Below are 24,739 nucleotides of genomic sequence, written 5' to 3'. Positions count from 1 at the left end.
AGCTCTCAATCTAGGGACATGCTAAGTGCTCTGCTCAATACTCTAATCCATCATGTGAGGTAGTTCTCTCCTAGTGTTATAAGTAACCCCATTCTGGAAATTGTTCCCATTCCTCATACTTCAACTTCTTCAGTTTGAAAGAGAAACACCAAGCCCAGAAGGTCTTGATTAAGCCTTGTATATCCTCTTCCTAACATCATGGCTTTCACACTCCTTGTGCACTCCCATCTGCAAGAAGTTTTGCTGCTTCTTTGCGATTGCAACTCTCTGTGCCTCTCTGGGGCTTTACTCGGGTACTCTTGCCCACACAGAGTCCTCCCTTTGTTCCCAAAGGGGTTACTCCCTTAAAAGAGCCTGTGTATGAATAGAACTGTTTTACTCTATTAACCTTGACAGCTGTAGTTCTGCCTTTGCCTCCCTCTGTTTTCTTCCTGGGAGCCCCCTCCTATTTTACTCTACATGAGGACAAGGCATCATTGAAGCTGGTCCTTCTTGCTCCACCTTCTGTGGAAATGTAATTCTCCCTTTCCATGTCCTGCCTTGAAGACACTTGCAGTTCACTTTATGGGTGGAGTCAGGTCTGCATTTGTGGCTGCCTGCCATATATTCCCTTGCCCCTCTTGTGTTCTGCACAAGGCAGTCCTTTTAGGGCAGAGGTCTTCAAACTTTCTAAACCAAGGGCCAGTTTACTGTCCTTTAGACTTTAGGGGGGCTGGACTGTGGCCATTGAGAGTAGAAATATGGCCTGGCATCAGTAAAACAGTGCCCCATCTTTGGTACTTAAGGTGCGAAATGGTGCCCCATTGTTGGTGTCAACGGTCCCCCAAGGGCTATATAAAGGTAAGCCGAGTACTGCATTTTACCTCCTGGCCGCAGTTTGGAGACAACTGCTATAGGGGGTTCCTCCCTCCTCTTTTTGGATACAATTTTTTTTCTTTTTTGATACCTAGGAGTGACTATTCCAAGCCAAAGTAACATAATTGGACCCCTATTATGTGTTGTAATGGATATTTAGGGTTTGTAAATAACACTCAATAGCACTGCTTTACTGTACTGCAAAGTTACATTGAACATTTTGTATTCAGCCTTCTCACTTGAGATGCTTTTGTTTTTGCTGAAGCAAAACATGTTGTTCACAGTTTGTTCAAACTCTGCTCAAATATGCCCATCTTGGCAGACCATACCAGTTTAAAAGGTTTGGCATATTTTCCTAGTTATATCAAAGAAAAATCATCAGGAGCAGCAGCAGCCAAACTTGGCAATGTATAATTTATCATTAATTATAATATTTGTAAGCAAAACCTAATTAAAGTGGAGGTCCGCTGAAAAAAAAAAATATTAAAAGCCAGCAGTTACAAATACTGCAGCTGCTGACTTTTAATATATGGACACTTACCTGTCCAGGGAGCCCGCGATGTCCGCGGCCGAAGCCGATCTGTCCTCTGGCTCTCGGCTGCTGCCGCCGCCTTCCTCAGTAAGGGAATAAGGAAGTGAAGCCGTGCGGCTTCACTTCCTGGTTCCCTACTGCGCATGCGCAAGTCGCGCTGCGCGTCCTCTCTGGTCCCTGCTGTGTTCTGTGTCTCACAGAATACAGCGGTGGAGGAGAGTGTAGGCGCCGGAAGCGGCGTAGGTCACCGCAAGCGCCGTGGTGATCTATGTCAGGAAGTGGGAGTAAATACCTGTATTAGACAGGTATCTGCTCCCTCCTCCCCACTGAAAGGTGCCAAATGTGACACCGGAGGGGGAGAGAAATTCAAAAAGTGGAAGTTCCATTTTTGGGTGGAACTCCACTTTAAGTACATCCAAACTATAGTTTTATATTAAAATTTTACACTGAGAAAATCAGCCAAGTAGGAGAGTCAAAAAAGGTCTTAGTGTTTAACAGCATACAAAGTTATGAAGTTTTCTATCCCACAACTCTTATTTTCTTTATTTTATTCTCTGTATTGCTCTCAGCAAAGTGCTGTTTATTTGTTTAAGGATAAAGGTCTCACAAATCTTAAAATGACTGTAAAGATAGGTTTTAAGCCTTAATGCATTCTGTGCATTAAGGTTAAAAAACCTTCTGTATGGGGGCGCATGCGCGGCGCGAACCGAGGAGGAAGCAAGGGCTGAGAGCTCCATGAGCCGCGGAGACTAACGGCACTTCCCCGGGACGATCAACACAGGTATTTCACCCATCTCATCCCCGCACCCCCGGCGGAACACTCAGCACATGACGGGCACTAAAAATCGCCGTGGAAAACGGGCCCAAAGATCCTTAAGGACCTGTTTGTTAAGAGAGAAGGAGAGAAAAATGCGGGCCCAAGATGGCGCCCGGAAAGCACAGTCACAGGCATATTCTCCTACAGCAGCCACCTCACCATCACACTCCCAGGGAGACAGTGAGTACACATTTCAACTTACTAAGGCTGATCTGGATGAGAGTCTAACTTTAATGTATGACAAGATTGCCCAGAAATTTCAATCAGAGCTCCACAAATCTACTAACACACTGTCCCTGGAGATTGCGGCCCTGGGTAGTAGAACTGATTTACTAGAGACAAAACATGATGGGGTGCGCGGAGTGCCTGAATCGGTCAGCGATCTGCTACCCACGGTGCAGAAGATTTTCCAATCCCTCTTACCAAACTCCCCACTGTCGGCCTTCTCCTGCGATAGGATTCATAGGGCCCTTCGCCCCTCCCCCAGAGAAACCACCAAGGGATATAGTGCTCTGCCTTAAGGACTTCCTGATCAAAGAGGAAATACTTAGAGCCTCAAGGAACACCCCGAATATCCGACTGGAAGGCACTCCGATTCAAATTTACCCGGATATCTCCCCTACCACCCTTGATAAGTGCAGGAGAATGAAAGAGGTTACATCTGTTCTTCAAACTGCCAGTATTCGCTACCGCTGGGGCTTCCCCTTCAAGCTGCAGGTGCCCCACAATGGCACAACCTACACCGTAACCACACTAGCAGAGGGAAAGGAATTACTGGTGAAGATGGGCCTTCTTGATGCGGCTTCCCTGCCCAGGCTACCCTCCACTCCACGTCACTCAGCTATTTGGGCAACCCCTCCACCTAGAAGAGACCGCCGAGATCAACGCCGTGACTGACAACAAGACACATTTTTCTTTTGTGTTTTTTTTTTTTTTTATTTACTTTTTCCCCCTACCCTTGTTTTTCTCTTTGTTCTTCCCCCTTCAAGGTATCGAGATATGAACATCTCCCAACATGCTTAGAGAAAATTGAACTCTCCCGGCTCATTACGGACTCCCGGTTGCATCCGCATAATTGTCCCCACACTCTTTATTGAAGAGAACTGACTGGCTCCCCGTCCGGTTAGTGACGTCAGAGCTGGTTGATTCCCCACAGGTAAATTCCTCAGACGAATTTAAGTCTGTACGGATGACACGAACACTATCATGCAGAGTGTCGGACCTTTTGGTCCGAATGGACATTTTTTTTTGGGTCCATGGGACGTTTTTCCCCATGACCCCCCGGAGCTATGTTCGGCCATTTTTTGGCCTAGTTTTCAGGTTTCCAGTCTTTTTGTTTTTTTATGTTTATGATCCTATGCTTTCGTTTTCTTTTTGTGTTATTCATATCAGATGGCTCTATCATAGTGATTTATGTGTTACTAACTCAGAGTATGGAGACGTGCAGTCCCACGGGACTGTGCGCCATAGCTGTGTCATGCCTCTGAGGAGGCCGGGTTGCTGTTTGGCTGCTCCCTCTCGGCCTGGACCCCTTATTGATCCTAGCAGATTCACTATTAAAAATCATGGGTATTAAAATAATTTCCCATAATGTAAAAGGGTTTAATACTCCTCAAAAAAGAAGAAAAGCGTTCAAAATGTATAAATCTCTTGGCGCAGATGTTATCTTGCTCCAGGAGACTCATTTTTCCAGAGATAATCACCCATCATACTTTGATAAATCTTTCAATCAAAGCTATTTCACCACGTATGGGTCCAGGTCTAGAGGGGCGGCCATTTTCATTAAAAACTCAGTGATGTTTCAGGCTCAACAGATTTATAAAGATCCCAACAGTCGTTTTGTGATAGTTCAGGGTACCATCCAGAACAAACTTCTAACTATGGCTTCAGTGTATGCCCCAAACGCCTCACAGGCTACATTCTTTAAAGAATTTTTTCAGACCTTGGATAGGTTCCACTCCCCCCACATGTTAATCGGAGGGGATTTTAACTTAGTAGCCCATTCAGGACTTGATAGAAGCCGAACATGCCCGACATCTAAGGCCTTTCCTAAATCTCTTCAACATTCTCTAAAATCCTCTCAACTCATAGATATTTGGAGAGCCCACAATATCGGCTCTAGGGAATATACATTCTATTCCACCCCCATGACAGTTACTCCCGCCTAGATTATATTTTTGGCACCCCCTCCCTGACAGTGAACTCTACTACAGCCAACATACATGTTTGCCCCTGGTCGGACCATCACCTCGTATCCACCCATATCTCTTGTTTAGGCCTCCCTCATATAGCCAGGTCCTGGCGCCTTAATGACGCACTACTCACTGATCCTGTGATTATGGCTCAGTTGATGGAACGTCTCAAAGAATATTTTAGGCTTAATAATGTAGAGAACATCTCTCCTATCTCTCTATGGGCAGCCCATAAAGCTGTGATGAGGGGCCACCTGATCGAGATTTCCACGACCCAAAAACGTCAAAAACAACAGGACACTCACAAACTCACCCTAGAATTGGAACAACTATATCATAGACACACTCAGACCCCTACGCAGGAGTTGCTCCTCCAAATCACCGAAAAAAGGAGAGCACTAGATGATATACTGTCAGGTCAAATTGAGAAATCCCTTAGATGGTCTAAAGCTCGCTTCCTCCTTTACAGTAACTCCGCTTCCACGATGTTTGCGCGAAAGCTTAAACAGTCCTCCCAACCGACCCACCTTTACAAATTAAAAGATTGCCACGGCAACCTCACCTCCCATCCAAAACATGTGCTGCAGATTTTCTCCTCCTTCTATCAAAAACTTTTTTCTGGCCCAGACCCTTCGCACCCTCCCCCCATGCAGTCCTGGTTGGATGCCCTCTCGCTTCCTCGACTTTCGGAGGAGCAATTGGGTATCCTAAATGCCCCCTGCTCATCTGAGGAAGTTGCCTCCATTATCTCCTCTCTCAAACCCTCCAAAGCCCCAGGCCCTGATGGCTTCTCTCCTGTTTATTACAAAAAATTCGCTGAATCCCTACTCCCCACTCTTACTAATATGTACAATCAAATACTTAAAGGACAGTGTTTCCCTGAAGAAATGCTGCTAGCCAACATGTCCCTCATTCCCAAACCCGGCAAAGATCATACCCTCCCCCAAAATTTTCGCCCCATCTCGGTTATAAATAATGATCTAAAAATATTTGGGAGGATTCTGGCTGACAGATTGGCCAAAGTTATTATAACCCTGATATCACCCGATCAACCTGGATTTATCCCATCGAGGCAGATCACAGATAATATCCGTTTAGCCACTAATATCCTACAGGACGCCCATATGAACTCAAACTCAGTATTGCTTTTGAGTCTAGACATAAACAAAGCATTCGACAGTGTCCTCTGGACATATTTGGATACAGTCTTATCTAAGTTTGGTTTTAGTGGGGCATTTATACATGGCTTCAAAGCCCTTTACCATAACCCGAAAACCCGAATTAAGCTTCCAGGATGTTACTCAGATTATTTTTCTCTGAGGTGTGGCACTAGGCAGGGGTGTCCTTTATCCCCGCTTCTGTTTGCGCTGGCTATGGAGCCCCTGTCTAGATCCATCTCTAATAACCCAAACATCAAAGGCTACAGAAAGGGAGATCAGGAATTTAAACTTAGCCTCTACGCGGACGACGTACTGCTATTCATTTCAGACCCCCTACTCTCCCTCCCAAACCTCATGTCCTCCCTTGACTCCTTCTGTAAATTATCAGGCCTGGGCGTCAACCCCTCCAAGTGTTCGGCTCTACCAATTCACCTTCCGCAACTTCTATTGACCACTCTTACAGATAAATTTAAATTCTCATGGAACCATATCTCCCTACAATATCTAGGTGTTAAACTAGCCCCCTCTTTGAAACAGCTATATTCATTGAATTATCCTCCTGCTTTTTCAAATGTTAAATACCTTTTAAATCAATGGTCCTCATATCACATATCATTTCTAGGGAGAATTCAGGCAGTGAAAATGAACATCCTCCCCAAACTCCTATTCCTCTTCAGATCCCTACCCCTATATGTTTCTCGATCAGTCCTACAGAGGGTTCAGATGGACCTGCTTAGGTTTATATGGCAAAACAAAAAGCCACGAATGGGACATGGACTGATGTATAGAGCCCAGAGAAGGGGTGGCTTGGGATGCCCGGATCTATGGAAGTACTTCCTGGCATCTCGGCTTATCCAATTGGCACAGTGGCATTCCATCCCTGCCTCTATACCAGGGGTCTCAAACTGGTGGCCCTCCAGCTGTTGCGAAACTACAAATCCCATGAGGCATTGCAAGGCTGACAGTTACAAGCATGACTCCCACAGGCAGAGGCATGATGGGACTTGTAGTTTTGCAACAGCTGGAGGGCCACCAGTTTGAGACCCCTGCTCTATACCATGGCTACAATTTGAACGGGTCTCGGTGACCCCATACTACCTCCCCGGTCTTCTCTGGTCCCGCTCAATCTCCCCCAAAGATATCACCCCATTAAACAATATTGTAGGCCAATCACTTTATTTATGGTCTCTCTACCGCAAAAAATTTAAGCTACAATCAGATGTGCCCCTTTTATCCTCTTTTTTGGGAGAACCCTCATTCCCCCCAGCCTTTTCCTCCTGTTTGCCATATCTTAAATGGATTGAGCTGGGCTTGGTGAACCTCGCGTCTCTGTTGCAGAACACCTCCTTTTGTTCCTACACTCACCTGCAGCAGACATATAATATGGGCAGATCCGAGTTTCACCAATACCTGCAAATTCGACACTTCTACTCGACTCTTATGATGGGCGGGGTGGAGATGTCGAAAACTCCCTTTGAACTTTTATGTGGAGAAGCGGCGAGGGATAAGGGGACCATCTCCGTACTTTATAGATACCTTAATGACTATAACTCCCCTCAAAAATCCTTAGCAATGGTTTAGCAATGGTAGCATGGGAGGTAGAGTTGGCTCAAGAGGTCCCTGACGGAGAGTGGCAAGACATGATAGACAACATGCACAAATGCACACGATCAGTGTCAATTAAGGAAACGGTACTCAAACTTCACACTAGATGGTACTACACTCCGGACCGTCTTCATAGAATGTATCCCCTGGTCTCTGCTACATGTTTTAGAGGATGCCAGGACAGGGGTACATTGCTGCACACGTTCTGGAGCTGCAAAGCCTTAGACACCGTTTGGCACAAGACTACATCTCTCATTAGGCTTCTCTCCAGTATATCGCTTACTCTGACATGCCAAATGTGTCTGCTGTTTGTGGAGCTTCCAGATGTTCCCCTCCCCCTACAAAAATTAATCCACACACTTTTTAGTGCGATTCAATGGGCAATAGCATTGAACTGGAAGCGCCCCCAAGTATCCTGGTCACAGGTGATTTCTCGTATGGAGTCCATCAGGTCTATGGAGAGAATACATCATACTCTCTTAGACTCCATGCATATATTTGACCAAAAGTGGAACATCTGGACAGCCCATCTGCTTAGTAACAGTCTGGAAGACCCCTCGGTACCCACGGCTGACCCTCATTAATGCAAATCTTAATTCTACTTGTTAGAACATGCCGATGGGATGCTCCTGGGCCTTCACAGCATATCTGATCTTTATGATAATAGAAACGTCATTTTTTGTTCCCTGACAGTAAACTCATTTAATTAGAAGTGCACATCTATCACGATTGTATGCCTCCTGTTTTTTTTTTCTTTCACTGTCTGTCTTTTTATTTCCTTATTGTTTTACTACCTCTGTTTTATGGGCTTATTTAGTACATTTATGAGAACTATGGTTCACACTGTGTGTGATATAACATTCCTCTGTTGTGGGCTTTCTAGCCATCTTGATTCATGTCACCACAGTGCCTGTACACCCAGATATTATATTTTCCTACAATAAAAACGTTTGAAAACAAAAAAAACTTCTGTATGCAGCCCTACACCACATATTCTTACCTGAGCCTGATGTCGATCCAGCACTGTGCCCAAGGGCAGCCACTCTCTCCGTCCTCATAGGACAGAGGCGACTGTGGGAGCCATTTCCCCTTTGCTGCTATCAATCAAATCCTGTGATGAGGGAGCAAGGTTCAGGGCCAAGCTGCACTGTCTGTGTATATAGACGCAGGCAGAGCGACTCAGGATAGAGCCCACAGGTGTGCCACCACTGGAAGCTGCTTCCTATGATGGCACACCGAGAAGAGGAGGAGCAAAATGTGCCGCCAGGGAACCCGAGAAGAGGAGAATCAGAGCTGCTCTGTGCAAAGCCATTTCACAGTACAGGTAAGGCCCCATTCACATTATTTGACTGCTTCAATTTCACACAACTAAGTGTGGCTCGTATTGCTGTCAATCACAGCCAGTGAGAAGGTGGCAAGGGTGGGGCTGAGCCCCATTTGTGTCCTATTAGATCACCACTCTTATGCCCCGTACACACGGTCTGATTTTCCGACGGAAAATGTGTGATAGGACCTTGTTGTCGGAAATTCCGACCATGTGTAGACTCCATCACACATTTTCCATCGGATTTCCCGACACACAAAGTTTGAGAGCAGGATATAAAATTTTCCGACAACAAAATCCGTTGTCGGAAATTCCGATCGTGTGTACACAAATCCGACCGACAAAGTGCCACGCATGCTCAGAATAAATAAAGAGATGAAAGTTATTGGTCACTGCCCCGTTTATAGTCCCGACGTACGTGTTTTACGTCACCGCGTTTAGAATGATCGGATTTTCCGACAACTTTGTGTGTATGCAAGACAAGTTTGAGCCAACATCCGTCGGAAAAAATCCTAGGATTTTGTTGCCGGAATGTCCGATCAATGTCCGACCGTGTGTACGGGGCATAAGAGTAATTAGAAATATTTCCTTACATACATTTGGAAAGTTCTTTCAACAGATGCAAGTCTGTCAGGTTGGGAGGAGTCTTCCAATCCTTGACAATTGGGGGAACGATTTTCAAGGTGGCGCAAGGAGCCTGGCTGCCTTGAGCGAGACCAACAAAATTCTATTATGGACAGAAATTCACTGCCCAGTGATTTCTGTGGCTCAGGTTCCAGGAGTGAACAACTGGCAGGTGGATTATTTCAGCTGCCACTGCTTGAACCAAGAAAAATGGTCTGTTCATCCAGATGCGTTTTAATCTGTAATGCCAAAAATGTGGGTCTCAAGATGTGGACATCTCCTAGCCTCCAGATACAACAGCAACCTACCTCTGTCTATATCCAGAACAAGGGATCCTTTAGCTCTGGCATCAGATTTTCTAGTTATCCCCTGGTCTGGGCTTAAGCTAATCTATGCCTTCACTCACACGCTCCACAAAATATGACGGTGCTTCTTCTAGCACCAAATTAGTCCAGAAGAACCTAGTACACAGATGTACTGCAAGATTTGCTATATCAAGGCCCTCTATTCCACCGTGCTGCTCAGTCTCTGGCTTTAATGGCATAAGCATTGTCGTAAAGTATAGAGGGGTTTCTGTGGCTGTGATTTTTAACATGCTGAAAACAAGAAAGGGTACTTCTGGGAAGTATTATTGTACCCAGAAATCGTACTTCAACTAATGTGATTACAGTCAATTCAGCCTCAGAGATTGCTTGCCTCACATTCTGGTCTTCCTACAAACAGGTCTTGGCCAGAATCTTTTAGCATCCTGAAAGGGCAGGTTTTGTTGGTTTATTAAAAACTTTTATTCAAGGTATTTGTCAGGCCCCCTTTGAACCCCCCACGCTTCAATAGGACCCTGACTTGGTTTTCTTTGCCTTGCAGAAACCACCCTATCACCAATACAAAGCTGCATCAGTACAGTATCACCCAGTACCTGTGTCTCGATCGCCAGCTATGCAGTGTTCTAGTACTAGTGTCCTGATTGCCAGCCAGCACCAGTATCAGCAGCGTCTTAATCACAAGCCAGTACCAGTGTCGGCCAGCACCAGTGTCCTTATTGCCATCCAGCACCAGTGTCATCCCGTGTCCTGTTTGCCAGACAGTACAGTGTTCTAGTACTAGTGTCCTTGTCTTTGTACTAACACCAGTTCCAATAGTGTCTTAATCACAAGCCAGTACTAGTGTTGGCCAGTATGAGTGTCCTGATCTATAGCCAGCACTAGTACCAGTGTCAGTACCAGCGTCTTCATTACAAGCAAGTGCCAGTACTGAATACCAGTGTCTTGATCAACAGCCATTACCAGTTTCATCAGTTACCAGCATCAGCCACAACCAGTGTCCTGAATGCCCGACAGTGCCATTTATCAGGTACCAGTACAGTTACTGCAAAAAATGACCAATAAAAATGTACACTAGTGAGGTGGCATTTAAAATTCCTAGTATGACTGATGAAAGCAGCAGAGACCTCTCACTATCCAATTCAGAATACAAACCTGTAGAAAGCAGCAGTTCATCAACACCACTTCTGTTTCAGAGAATGAATCGGTCATGCGCACTGAGTCACCAAGTATTGCAGTGACGGCTTTCCAAAACTGGCTATTTTGGTGTGTTTCTACTGCCCTGCTACCCCAGGGCCTCAAAAAATGTAAAAGGTAGTTGCGTGATTTTTGCCCCTTGAAAGCCTGAAGGTTCTGCTTTGATTTGGGCCCCACTCCACAGGTGACTGCAAAAAGAGATGTATCTTGATCTACAGATGGAATGGTTTAGATCATAGCATATTCATGTGTTAGAATTGCCCAGTCAAAATCCAGACCTAAATTTAATTGAGAATCTGTGGGAAGACTTGAAAATTGCTTTTGATAGATGCTCTCCATCCAATCTGACAGAGCTTGAGCTATTTTGCAAAGAATGGGCAAAAATTTCACTCTCTAGATGTGCAAAGCTGGCAGAGACATACCCAAAAAGACTTGCTGCTGTAATTGCAGCGAAAGGCGGTTCTACAAAGTATTGACTCACGAGGGGCTGAATACAAATGCATGCCACACTTTTCATGTAATTATTTGTAAAAAAAAATTTGAAAACCCTTTATTATTTTCCTTCCACTTCACAATTATATGCTACTTTGTGTTGGTCTATCACATAAAATCCCAGTAAAATACATTTATGTTTTTGGTTATTGAATGAAAAAATGTAGAAAATTTTAAGGGGGTATGAATATTTTTTTCAAGTGTGTGTGTGTGTGTGTGTGTGTGTGTGTGTATACACATATACTATATTGGGAAGCCCGCCTTTACACGCACATGGACTTTAATGAAATCCAAGTCTTAGTCCGTAGGGTTGAATATTAGGTTGACCCACCCTTTGCAGCTATAACCGCTTCAACTTTCTGGGAAGGCTGTTCACAAGGTTTAGGAGTGTCTATAGGTGTGTTTGACCATTCTTCGGGAAGAACATTTGTGAGGGCCGGCATTGATGTGGACCAGAAGGCCTGGCTTGCAGTCTCCAGTAATTCATCCCAAAGGTGTTCTATCGGGTTAAGGTCAGGACTCTGTGCAGGCTAGTCAAGTTCCTCCATCCCAAACGCAGTCATCCGTGTCTTTATGGACCTTGCTTTGTGCACTGGTCCAAATTATTTGGTGGAGGGGGATTGTGGTGTAGTTTTGTTTTTCAGGGGTTGGGTTTGGCCCCTTAGTTCCAGTGAGGGGAACTCCTGGAGCATCAGCATACCAAGACAATGTATTTGGACAATTTCATGCTCCCATCTTTGTGGGAACAGTTTGGGGATGGCCCTTTCTTGTTCCAACATGACTGCGCACCAGTGCACAAAGCAAGGTATGTAAAGACATAGATGAGCAAGTTGGGTGGAGGAACTTTACTGACCTGCACAGAGTCCTGACCTCAACCCGATAGAACACTTTTAGGCTGAATTATAACAGAGACTGCGAGCAGGTCCTTCTCGTCCAACATCAGTGCCTGACATCACAAATGCGCTTCTGGAAGAATGGTCAAAAATTCCCATAGACACACTCCTAAACCTTGTGGTCAGCCTTCCCAGAAGAGTTGAAGCTGTTATAGCTGCAAAGGGTGGGCCAACTCAATATTGAACCCTATAGACAGGGATGCCATTAAAGTTTATGTGCGTGTAAATGCAGGTGTCACAATACTTTTGACAATATAGTGTACATGCCCATGTTTTGTTTAAGAAAACTCATTGACATTGACCACAAAATTTAAATTTTCAAAAAACTTGTTGCAAAAAAATGAAATCTTCAAAAGACTCACCATATCTCTTAGCAAATACTTTGAGGTGTCTACTTTTCTAATAAGGTTGTTTGGGGCATGTTTGCACTGTCCTGACTGAAAAATGTGATGGGTAGTGAGGAAGTCAGATACATAGTTTACACCTTTTGAAAGCCTGAAGGTGCTCCTTGGATTTTGGGACCCTCTATGGGGCAATCAATGCTGCTGAAAAAGTCTCACATCTGTAGTATCCCCCATACACTGAAGTAGCCAAATGTGTTTTGGAACTCTATGTATGCCCATGCTTTGTGAGAAATATAAAGGCAAAAAAAAAATAATCTGATATTCACTTTATTCTTCAAAAAAAGTGTGGAAAATGAGATCTGCAAATTACTCACCATCCCATTTACTCAATAATTGAGAGCTCTACTTTCCAAATAGGAGTTGTTTTGAGGGATTTTATATTGTTCTGGCATTTTAGAGCTTCAAGAAATGGCAGTCAGAACATCAGGGTTTATAAATTTCAAATATATACAATAGTTTATAGACTGCATAACTTTTAACCCAGACAAATAAATTAATATACGCTTATTTGGAATTTTTATTAAAAAAAAAAAGTAGCAGAATGCATTTTGACCTGAACTTAGAATGACAGATTGTTTGAAATGTTTTATGACAGAAAGTAAGATGAAATACCGCCAAAAGAATTCCTGTGTCTCAAAATGATATAAAATCCATTTGGGTATAATGTTGCATGAGTAATTGTCATTAAATGTATAACAGTACTGAAAAACGAAAAATGGCCTAGAGATGAAGAGGGTAAAATATGTAGGCACTGAGGTAGTTGATGAATATGACTTATGTAAGGGGAAGCGTTTTTGTGTAAGGCCCCTTTCACATTTGTTCGACTTGTCCTGCAAAATCGCACGACAAGTCAAACCCATTGATTTCCAGTGAGTACCATTCACATATGTGCGTCTTCAGGTTGCAGCGACTTCAACTACTTTGGTCCGACTTTGATGCGACTTGAGGTCCATAGACCTCAAGATTCCACAGGCATTGCTTCAAATCGCTGCAAAATCGTGCGACTTTTAAGTCGCACAAGTGTGAAAGGCCTAAACCTGTTTATCAGAATGTTATCCAGAGTAGGACCCATAGAACTGAAAGGGCTCTATTAAAACGTATCCCAAAATACATCCCTCTTTACATCGTCAAGAATAGAACATCCCTAACCAACAATTCCTTATCTAGTTATATGTTAATATATTGCTGTATTGCATTACAGAATAAACTTGGCAGATTTCAGAGAAACTGTGCTCAGCTCTGTTCCCAAAAGAGTAACATTTCTGTAGTGGGTCTTCAGATCTATTATCTCATCTATTGGTTTTCTTCTACATTTACAGTAGGAATCATGTCGCCTTAAAACAATTGTTGCAGTTGACAATGAAATGCTTTTCAGTGATATTTTTTATTTTGTAATCAACCGTACTTTACATTTTTTTTAATTCTAACTTCTGTTTAAGCCACAGGTTTCTACCACTCACAACAGTGGCACTTGTGAAGAGCAACAGCTTTACTGGGCGAAAGGCACTGGATTTGGTACTGGATCTACTGCTTCGGGCTGGGATGTTGAGCAGGCCCTGACAAAGCAAAGGTTGGAAGAGGAACACGTTACTTGCTTATTACTGGTAAATATCTAGATTAAGAGCGATAACTGGTTTCAGTGTATTTTAATTTTTTTTTTTTTTTTTTTTTTAGGGTCAGACCACTCAGAGCTAATAGATTTGTTTAGGTAAAAGTAAGCATATCCGTCTTTTGGGAATATAGTGACACGATCTTTGCTTCTTTTTTCAGCTTAACCTTCCACCAGCAGCAGTTGAGATGGTGGATTTTTCCATGTTTGAGGAGTTAGTGGTTCTAAAGGCTCAAGGTTTTTTACCTGTGTGCATTCTATACATGAAGGTAAAAAAAATTTCCCTGTGCAGCAGCCCCCTCTAATACTTGCCTAAACCCCATCTTAAACCAGCACTGTGTACGAGTGCCTAGGCTCTCTGGGGACTCTGCAACCTCATTGGCCAAGACAGCAGTGGGAGCCATTGGCTCCCACTGCTGCCACTGAGGCAATCGGAGAATGGGGGCAGGGCCAAGCCATGGCTCTGTGTGAATGGACACTCAGAGCTGCAGCTTGGAAGTGAGCCTGCTTGCTCTGGTGGCATGAAGAAGGGACCAGGAGGGCCAGCAAGAGACCCAAGAAGCAGAGGATCGTGGCTGCTCTGTGCAAAACCACTGCACAGAGCAGGTAAGTATAACATGTTTGTTATTTTGAAAAAAAAAAGAGACTTTAATATCACTATAATTTTATTTTGGATCATGGAAGTTGGGGATTCTGAGTGGCCATTATAATGACAAAGGCCAGTGGCTTTTCCATATTGTGAAACAAATTTCTAAGTGCAAAAGGCAGTGACAGAAGCTTTGTGGGCTTAGAGGGAGGTTGGAGTTAGACCATCTCCCTACCAAGGTTCTCAAGAGGTGTATGAAACTGGCTGTTTATTGAGTTTGCTGGTGTAAATCCAGGCTTTGTATATCTGCAGAGTAATTTTTAAAATGCCCTCCTCTCCCCATTCATGAAGATGAATGAAACTTTAGATTCCTTAAGCAACAAAAGTGGTAAGCATTGTAAACTCTGTTGTGTGTGTATATATGTATATGTGTATGTATATATGTATATATGTGTGTGTATATGTGTATATATATATATATATATATATATATATATATATATATATATACACACCTGTGTGTGTCCCAGAAGTCTGCATGGGGAAGGAGGAGGGGCCACACATACTCCTATCATCCATCTGACCCAGAAGTGGGAGTGGGTACCTATCAAAATCAGGGTTCCCCCAAAAAAATGCCAAATGTGTCAGTAGAAGGGAGGGTGCAGACAAGCAGAGCTTCCCCTTTTGGGTGGAGCTCAGCTACTCGATCGGTTCTGACCTTAGTATCAGTGCTTACGTCTTCCTTCCACCTCACTTATGGCTTGATTTCAGGAGTTCTTTGTCTTAAGTGCATTAATCCACAGCAACCAGTCTAAACAACATTTTAGATTGATTTACCATGGGTTACTGTACTTAAAGTGGTTGTATACCCTATTTTTACCTATAGGTAAGCCTATAATAAGGCTTACCTGTAGGTAAAATGAACATCTCCTAAACCTGTATAGGAGATATTCAACTTGCATGCAGCCGCTGATGTCATGCTACCGGACCTTGTTAAAAAGACCCGCGCTCATGCGCGGGAGTGACGTCAATGCAGCTGTGGTCACTCTCAGTGCCGGAGCCGCGAACCCGGAAGACACACCGAGGGGAAAATGTCAGCTCCCTCGCCAGTGACTGTGATCCGATGCCGACACCTCAATCGAAGGTATTTCGTAATGAGCTAGTATGCAGTGCATACTAGCTCATGCACCTTTGCCTTGCAGATTTTTATTTATTTATTTTTTTGTGCAGGTATACAACCGCTTTAATTAAAAGTCATGAATGACCATACTTGTATATCAAATATGGACATTCATGTGTAAATCATAGCACAATCACTGTTTGTCATGGTTACAGAAAAGTTGCTGAGTCATATGAGGTTTCGTGGGTAGATTCTTGGCATACAAGTGGAATGGATTGTTTTTTGTAAGTAGAGATAAGGGGTGAAAATGAAAGATTAATCTCCAGAACTGCACATGCTCAGTTTTCAATAGCTGTTACATGGCGAATGAAATCCAATTTAGATTGGAACTTTACAAGGCAGCTTTTGTTCTAACTCCTTTAAAAATACATTTTAACACAATAAAATTGATTAGTGTCAGTTGTGTATGGTTCTACATTATACAATAACACTAGACAATGCTGCGTTTGAGGGCAGCAATCTGAGAACAAACTGATTCAATAAACTTCATGCTTGACAAATTCTTTTAATCTTTTTAAAATACTGTATGAGGAATTTAGAAAAGGATTGCAAGATTGGATTGCACGCACACAAATCCATATAATTGACATGGAAATAAATCTCATACAATGACCGTTTTTCTGCCCTTTTTAATGTGCTTTTGTAGCTATCTAGTGCACAGTGTAACTGTGTGTAAACCCTGATCCATTTTATTTTACAGCCATATTTTTTTCCTTATGTTTATATTTAACCACTTGCCTACTGGGCACTTTTACCCGCTTCCTGCCCAGGCCAATTTTCAGCTTTCAGCGCTGTCGCACTTTGACAACTGCATGGTCATGTAATTTGGGTACAGTGTTGCATTTTTATAATTTTTTCACACAAATAGAGATTTATTTTTGTGGTATTTAATTATTGCTAGGTTTTTTGGGTTTTTTTGTTTTTTTAGTAAAAAAAAGTTTTTCTTAGTTTCTCAGTAAATTTTGTAACTCAGTAATTTTTCTCCTATACTGATGTGCGCTAATGACACTGCACTGATGGGCAGGCACTAATATGCGACGCTGATGGGTGGCACTAAAAGACAGCACTAACTGACTGGTATCACTAATGGGCACGGATTGGCGTTACTGATGGGCATGGATTTTAAAACAAAGGGCCAGTTCACTGTCTAACATTTTGGGGACTAGACTGGCCAGTAGGAGTAAAAAAAAAAAAATACAGGGCCTCAGCATTGGTGTCAGTGAGAGGAGTACAGTGCCCTCAGCATTGGTGTCAGTGCGAGGAATACAGTGCCCTCAGCTTTGGGATCAGTGGGAGAAATATATTGTCCTGGAAATTAGTGTCAGTGGGAGGAATACAGTGCCACAGCAGTGGTGTCAGTAGAACGTACTGGTGTGTCGACTCTCATGCCCCACACTGTTCCTTTTGTTGACCTAAAAGGTGGGACTGTGCATACACTTTTGGGTAATAGACCACTCCACCTGATGGTGTCTGCAATAGATTGCCAGATGCTAAATGCTTTGTGTTTCAATCCCCCACATCTGCATTCACTCTGTAATAAGCTCCTTAACTGCAGCTTCTAATGAGAAAGCTTTGCATGCTAGCTTTCTTGTTGTCCCAACTATACAATGTGCCCAGGGCCTCTAGAGGTTTTCCTGGGTTTCTACTTTAAAATAGAACTCCAGGTTTTGTCACATTTAAATACTTTCTTTGGGCTAACCTGTTTAAAACAAATATATACCATACCAGAATGGTGTTGCAGCTGTTATGCACTTTCTTCATAAAGTAGGCACTGTTGTCTTCCTGGAGAGGTATGAGTAACTTCCCATCGGCTGTTGGAATGGGTGAAAGTCGCTTACACCGTACCGTATTTAGGAACAGCGTTGTATTTTTTTCAATGAATACAAAGCATTTTCTGACCAAGGTTGCTATTAAATGTTGTCTCTGTATCACTCTGCAATTTTGTATTCTCATAAATTTTGAATCTCTAACTTGTCAAAACTTTCAAATAAAAATATTGAAACTGATAAAATATTTTAGGTACATTCTAATTTAGATTGATTGTAATGAAAAGCAAATAAGCAGTGTTTGAAAACGTATTGTTTACATTTTTTGCTAGAGTATATGAACTACAAATAAAAAAAATATTACCTGTCTTTTTGCAGGTTCTTGCTAGCTATATAAATCCATCTGGATGTGCAGTTAATGGTGAAGCACCAGCAAATGAGAGTCGAGGGCAGAATAGTAACGCTCTCCCATCTGTCTTGCAAGAACTACTAAGTCAATCATGCCTCATCCCAGCCATGTCCTCATACCTAAGGAATGATTCAGGTACAGTTCACAAAGCTTGCAAACTTTTTTGTGTAAGGTCTGAATTCATAATTTAGAGGAAATATTTTTTTATTTTAAACTTTTAAATAGCTGCATCCTGCTTAGGATCAGTGACTATAAACTGTCAAATGATATACTGCCTTAGTGGCCAGTAAAGGCACTTTTACTGGACACATGGATGGTGAATTGTGGGGCTTATCGATCAAGTCTGGGAAAGTCCAGCCCCAGTAACAAAGTGAACCTAATTCATAGAAAAACAGAAGATGCTTTTTTGACTGATGACCATAACAGGCATCTTGAGATGCCAATTTTGTGTAACAATGTTCATGCTAAAGCTAAATTCCAGGATAGGCAGAAATTGTCTAGCTACAAGGAGGCATCTGCATATTCTTGAATCTTGGTGTGTTTTGTGTATTTCTTCCAGATCTGTATAGTAATCCACTGTGAAACTTTACCTTTGTAGTAGCTTCCTGTTAAAAGACCTCGCCTTGTGCAAAGTGAAGGGCCTTTTACCTGTCCCCTCCAGTATTTTTGCTGTGGATGAACCTTTTGGGTTCCACCCGCAGCTCTACTGTCTGCAAAAGTTATGTACAGAAAAACACCAGTGATAAAATTGCGCTTGCTCTAAAGTATGAGCCGCTAACACAGCAAAAAGAATAATTGCTAAATAAACCAATAAAAACCAAAAGTGTAGCGCTAAATAAAAATGAAAATGCACCCTCAATATACAAATTGTGAAGTTAAAATGAGTGAATATCTGGTGCTTTAAATAAAGAATAAATGTCCATCAAAAACAGATTAAATGTCCATCAGTGGAATAATAATTAAAGTCCATAGAAAATGAGGACCTTAATGGTCACCACCTATGAAGAGTATGCAAAATCCCGTCACCACCGTGTAACTCTATATAGACTATATAAAAGATAATACACAGCTGGTTACTAATTAGTCCACCATATGTATATATTAGATCTTGTTGGTTGGTAAGTAAAAAGGCCAATTCGATACACCACACCACAGTGTCTTCATGAAAACGTGCAATTCCCACAGCCAGTGAAGGTGGAAGCTTACTGGAGGGTTTGAACCCAAAGCAGCATATGCTGTAAGGGTCAAACCAGCTTGTATTGCACACCGGCAATGGGGGGAAGACATTGGCAACCTGGAGATGAAGGGATCCCAGGGGACTTCATGGAAGTGTCTTCTCCAAATATAACGCTAAATATCCCAGCATATGGCTCCACTGTGCAGTTCCGTTTATGAACAGCACAGTGATGATTTCACCACTACTTTAGGCTTGGTTTACACTTATGCGAATTGGATGTGGGTGTCGCCGCATCCAATTCCCATGATAGGAGTCTGATGACTGGCTCTTAATGGATCCGATTCACACAGCTCTGGGGCGGCCACGGTCCTCATTGGAAAAGTGTCCTGTGCATCTTTGGCTCCTTTTCAGGTCCGAATTCAGGGAAAAATTCGGACCTGATTCTCCCCTGAAACAGAGAACAGGGGCGCACTGTACCCCCTGCTGCGAGCCGCGGCCGCAGCTAGTGTGAACCCAGCCTTAACAACGTATGTTGTTAATGACTGTTTGAAAAGACATGCTATTGAGAAATATATTTAAATTTATATATTTTTTATGCCCAGAGTTCAGCTTTAACAACTGGCAACTCGTATATCCTTATATTTTATCAGGCATATTAGTGATAATTCACAGTTGTTAAAGAATTCTCTAAACTAGATTATCAAATGCAAAATGTTTTTTCTAATAAACCAAAAGGTTTTATTTCTTAAATGAAAAGTGGGTTTATGCTCTTAGGATCTGGATTATGTCATATTTCATTTGCATTACCATTAACGTTTAACAGCTATTGTAGCCCCATCTTGTCTAGTGTAATCAAAACCTTTGTGACCAAGCCAAATTGTGGGCGTCAGTTTACTTAAAGCGAACCTTTACCCTAAAGGTCATGTCATTCTGCCTTCCTCTCCCCCTAACCCGCCCTCCCTCTCTTTACGTTTGGATGTTATTTTTTTCCTAAGTCTTTTGCGTTTCTTGGTCGAGATTGTTTTACTCCTCCTCACCCCCTGTGTGTGCGCTAATGTGTCGCTGGACTTTAGGTCCCGAGAGGTGGACTGAAATTCCACTTTGCTAAATTTTTACCCACTATGCATAACCTAATGATTTTCACATCTTTGACACACATATTGAGCCTTTAGAGAATTTTTTTTTAAATACCCTGAATATACATTTTGTAATAAGCAGAGAAATGGACTCTAATTAAATAATAATTATGAAATGCTTTCAACATTAAAAAAAATTACCCACCACTAACTAAAATGGACTCTTTATCAACTTTACAAGTCTGCAAGAATACATTCTTGACCTGTCACAATATGCAGCAACCATGTGTTTTTGCAAAAAAGCTGTACTTTTTATTATTGGAAAGCGATCTTTAAACTCCAGTGCAATGACTTTGCAACAGTCTACTGCAAGCAGGTGAAAGCCATAAGCCTAGGTTCTCATCGATGCTGCATAATGCGTTTTCAGTGTGTTTTTGTAGTGAGTCTTTGAGCATTTATGATGTGTTCTTCACGCGTCATGCTTTCTTTTTGTGGAAGACTAGATATTTTAAACAACTGTCATAAATGTGTGTACAGTACATTTTACATGCCCTTTTGGTACATTTCCATAGAGGGCATTGTCATTTCCGTTGTAGAGCAGTGCAGTGTGACCGCAAACATAGAAGAAAAGGCACTAGTATGAACGGGCTCACTTAGACTGGCCTTCGATGATTCTAATGAGATTTGAACTGTGTGTGCCAAGCTTATGGCAGAGACAGCTCCCTCCACTGGGAGCAGACAATTGCTCGGCAAGTGGGATTCCCCTGTCAGCACTGTCTGTGTAGATAGGGGAACCGTGTGAATTTTTTTCCTGAAAACTAAGGTTGCAGGAAATAAATTTGCACTCTCAATGGCCTGCCTTAGGCTCCTCTTCCTTCCCCCAGTGATCAGACTACAACATAACTTGTAGAAAGTCACATGGTGAAAGTCCAGTGTAACAAGAGACAACCTATTAGACTATATAAGTACCTGTAATAAATAAAAATAAAACAGAAGTTTAGAAGGAGCAGAACGTAAAATAGTTATCAAGCAAAGTGATCCTAGCTGTGGTTGTAGTTTTTGTTCAGGAAAAAATGCACATATTGTATGCTAGTCCCCAAAAAAATTGTTAAATACGCCTGAGACATTCAAGTAGAAAGTCTGGACACATTTTTAAGGGCTTTCAAACTGAATTAGTTGATGGCAAGATCAAATTCTCTGATGGACAATTTTTCAGAATTTACACACAAATGTTCAAACTAAATTCTCCTTGTGTATGGCCAGCTTTTAAATGGTTGTGAACCCTTGCATATACCCAGTGATGTGACTGGCCTCAGGTGATACAGAGATGAAACAAATCCTCCTAAGTTGTACCTGTTTATTAGCAGCCCTCTCTTCTCTATATCATAAGTGCAGAACTTATACAGCTTGTCTGAGCTTTCACAAAGCAGGGATCTAGGATCTGAAGGCACACGTTGCACAGCTTAAAAGTGAGAACTCAGAGAGCTGATTGGAGGAAGGGGACACACCCCAATCACACAGCTAACAATAAACTTGGAGAGCTGAAGCCGTCACTCACAGGCTGTGTTTCTGTTGAATTCTGGAAAACCTGTCAAAAGTGATGCATGCAGATAGCAAAGAAACGAGGCAGCAGAGAAAAATCGTACTCGGTGCTTTGAATTGGGGCAAATACCCATTATAGAAGGATGTGCTTTGTTTATATTTACAGTGCATCCGGAAAGTATTCAGTGCTGTATATTTTTCCACATTTTGTTATGTTACAGCCTTATTCCAAAATGGATTAAATTCATTTTTTTTTCCTAAAAATTGTACAAACAATACCCCATAATGCCAACGTGAAAGAAGTTTATTTGAAATCTTTTCAAATTGAATAAAACAAAACAAAAAGTGTTTACAACCTTGACATGACACTCAAAATGGAGCTCAGGCGCATCCTGTTTCCACTGATCATCCTTGAGATGTTTCTACAACTTGATTGGGGTCCACCTGTGGTAAGTTCAGTTGATTGGACATGATTTGGAAAGACACACACCTGTCTATATAAGGCCCCACAGTTAACAGTGTATGTTAGAGCATAAACCAATCCATGAGGTCCAAGGAATTGTCTGTACGCCTCAGAGACAGGATTGTATGTGCAGCATTGAAGGCCCCAATGAGCACAGTGGCCTCCATCAGTAAATGGAAGAGATTTGGAACCACCAGAACTCTTCCTAGAGCAGACCATCTGGCCAATCTGAGCGATCAGGGCAGAAGGGCCTTAATCAGAGAGGTGACCAAGAACCTGATGGTCACTCTGACAGAGCTCCAGCATTTCTCTGTGGAGAGAGGACAACCTTCCAGAAAAACAACCATCTCTGCAGCATTCCACCAATTAGACCTGTATGGTAGAGTGGCCTGACAGCAGCCACTCACTAAAAGGCACATGACAGCCTGCCTGGACTTTGCCAAAAGGCACCTGAAGGACTCTCAGACCATTAAAAACAAAATGTCCTGGTCTGATGAAACAATGATTGAACTCTTTGGCCTGAATGGCAAGCGTCATGTCTGGAGGAAACCAGGCATGACTCATTACCTGGCCAATACCTTCCCTACAGTGAAGCATGATGGTGGCAGCATCATGCTGTGGGGATATTTTTCAGGATCGAGGGAAAGATGAATGCAGCAATGTACAGAGACTTGATGAAAACCTGTTCCAGATCGCTCTGTACCTCAGACTAGGGCGAGGGTTCATCTTCCAACAGGACAACGACCCTAAGCACACAGCCATGAGAACAAAGGAGTATGTACGGGGCAACTGTGTGACTGGCCCAGACTTGAACCCAATTGAAATCTCTGGAGAGACCTGAAAATGGCTGTGCATCCACGCTCCCCATCCAACCTGATGGAGCTTGAGAGATCCTGCAGAGGAGAATGGGAGAAACTGCCCAAAAATAGGTGTGCCAACCTTGTAGCATCATGCTCAAAAAGACTTGAGGCTGTAATTGGTGCCAAAGGTGCTACAACAAAGTATTGCGCAAAGGCTGTGACTACTTATATACATGGGATTTTTTTTTTTTTTTTTAAATAAATTTGCAAAGCTTTCATACAAACTTCTTTCAGGTTGTCATAATGGGGCATTGTATGATTTTGAGGAAAATAATGAATTTAGTATATTTTGGAATAAGGCTGTAATATAATGTCTGTCTTCAGTTCAGGCTACAAAGCAACAAAATATGATTATTTTAAAGGGGGTGATTCTTTCTATACTCATTGTACTTCTAAACACTTTTGAGATCGGCTTTGTTAGAACTGTGAAAGATCTTGTTTAAGATATTGCTATAGATTTTAGCATTTACAGATTGCAAAAAAAAAACAACTGAAATCTTTGTCACATCAACCAAAAAACTGACCCCCACTCACCATACATAATCCCTGTCTTGTATTAAGCTTGTCCTGTCCAGAGGCTTCTGACAAGTGATTTCCACAACATAGAATCTTATAGAAACGCCTGTGTTCCTGTTTACACATTGCAGATAGTGTGCAATGTCTGCTTTTTTTTTTTTAAGACTGGGCTAAATGTTACGGAGTCTGAATTTTTTTTCCATTAATCTTTTCAAATTTTACAATTTAAAAAAAAAAAACAGATTTTTAGATGTTACCTGCTTTTTATATTCCGTTGCTCTACATCGTACAGTGAACCCATTTAAAGGATCACAGCCTTTAACCTCTATTTTCAGTATGAATTTGTTAATTATTTAAAAAAAAGTTTACTGGGAATTTACACAAATCTTGATGTCCCTGAGTTTACGGTCAAATGCTAATAGACATGTCTCAGACACTGAATTGTTTGGCATGCACTATAAGGCGAGTTGCACACGGGCGTAATAATACTGTTGTTTGTTTAGGGACTTGTTGACAGTCTGTGAGTAAAAAAAAAAGTGTAAATTATGTATAGTGTTAAAGTGATTGTAAAGGCAGAAGGTTTTTTTTTTATCTTAGTGGATTCTATCTGCCCCCATAATACTTACGTGAGCCCATCTCTATCCAGCGATGTTGCATGAATGCCTCTGCCGTCCAGGACTCTCCCTCCTGATTGGCTGAGACACAACAGTGGCGCCATTGGCTCCCACTGATGACAATCAAAGTCAGCCAATCAGGAGAGAGAGGGGACTGGGCTGAACTGCGGCTCCATGTCTGAATGGAAACAGGAAGCTGCGGCTTGTCTCAGGTGCCCCCATAGCATGCTGCTTTATGTGGGGTCCCTCGACAGGAGGGAGGGGCCAGGAGTGCCAGAGGGACCCGAGAAGAGGAGAATCGGGGCTGTTCTGTGCAAAACCATTTAACACAGCAGGTAAGTATAACATGTTTATTATTATTAAAAAAAAAAAAGACTTTTAGTATTTTTAAGCATAGGCGAGTAAATGTGCGTAAGCGTACAGATGCTTACATAAAATTTTCATTGCCATTGTTGTATTAAACTCATTTATGCTCTCATAAACATGCTTGTAGGCGAGTAGACATGTATGCGAGTAAATGACTGCA

General features: G+C 42.3%; 1 protein-coding gene across 5 annotated transcripts in view; it reads left to right on the top strand.

Moving 5' to 3' along the window:
* BIRC6 (baculoviral IAP repeat containing 6) overlaps positions 1-24,739 on the top strand; it is a 709,573-nt gene that overhangs the window by 529,557 nt on the left and 155,277 nt on the right. For 4 of the 5 annotated variants that reach the window (XM_073627731.1, XM_073627734.1, XM_073627732.1 and 1 more), the window contains exons 64-65: positions 13,855-14,019; positions 17,935-18,100. In XM_073627731.1, the coding sequence (XP_073483832.1) occupies positions 13,855-14,019; positions 17,935-18,100 (331 nt within the window). The remainder of the gene's footprint in view (positions 1-13,854; positions 14,020-17,934; positions 18,101-24,739) is intronic. The other variant, XM_073627733.1, reaches the window with a different exon arrangement.

Source organism: Aquarana catesbeiana, linkage group LG04 (assembly GCF_042186555.1).
Source record: "Aquarana catesbeiana isolate 2022-GZ linkage group LG04, ASM4218655v1, whole genome shotgun sequence".
NCBI classification, from domain to species: Eukaryota; Metazoa; Chordata; class Amphibia; order Anura; family Ranidae; genus Aquarana; species Aquarana catesbeiana.
Note: the sequence above shows the minus strand (reverse complement) of the source record. Positions and strands in the feature narration are given on the sequence as shown.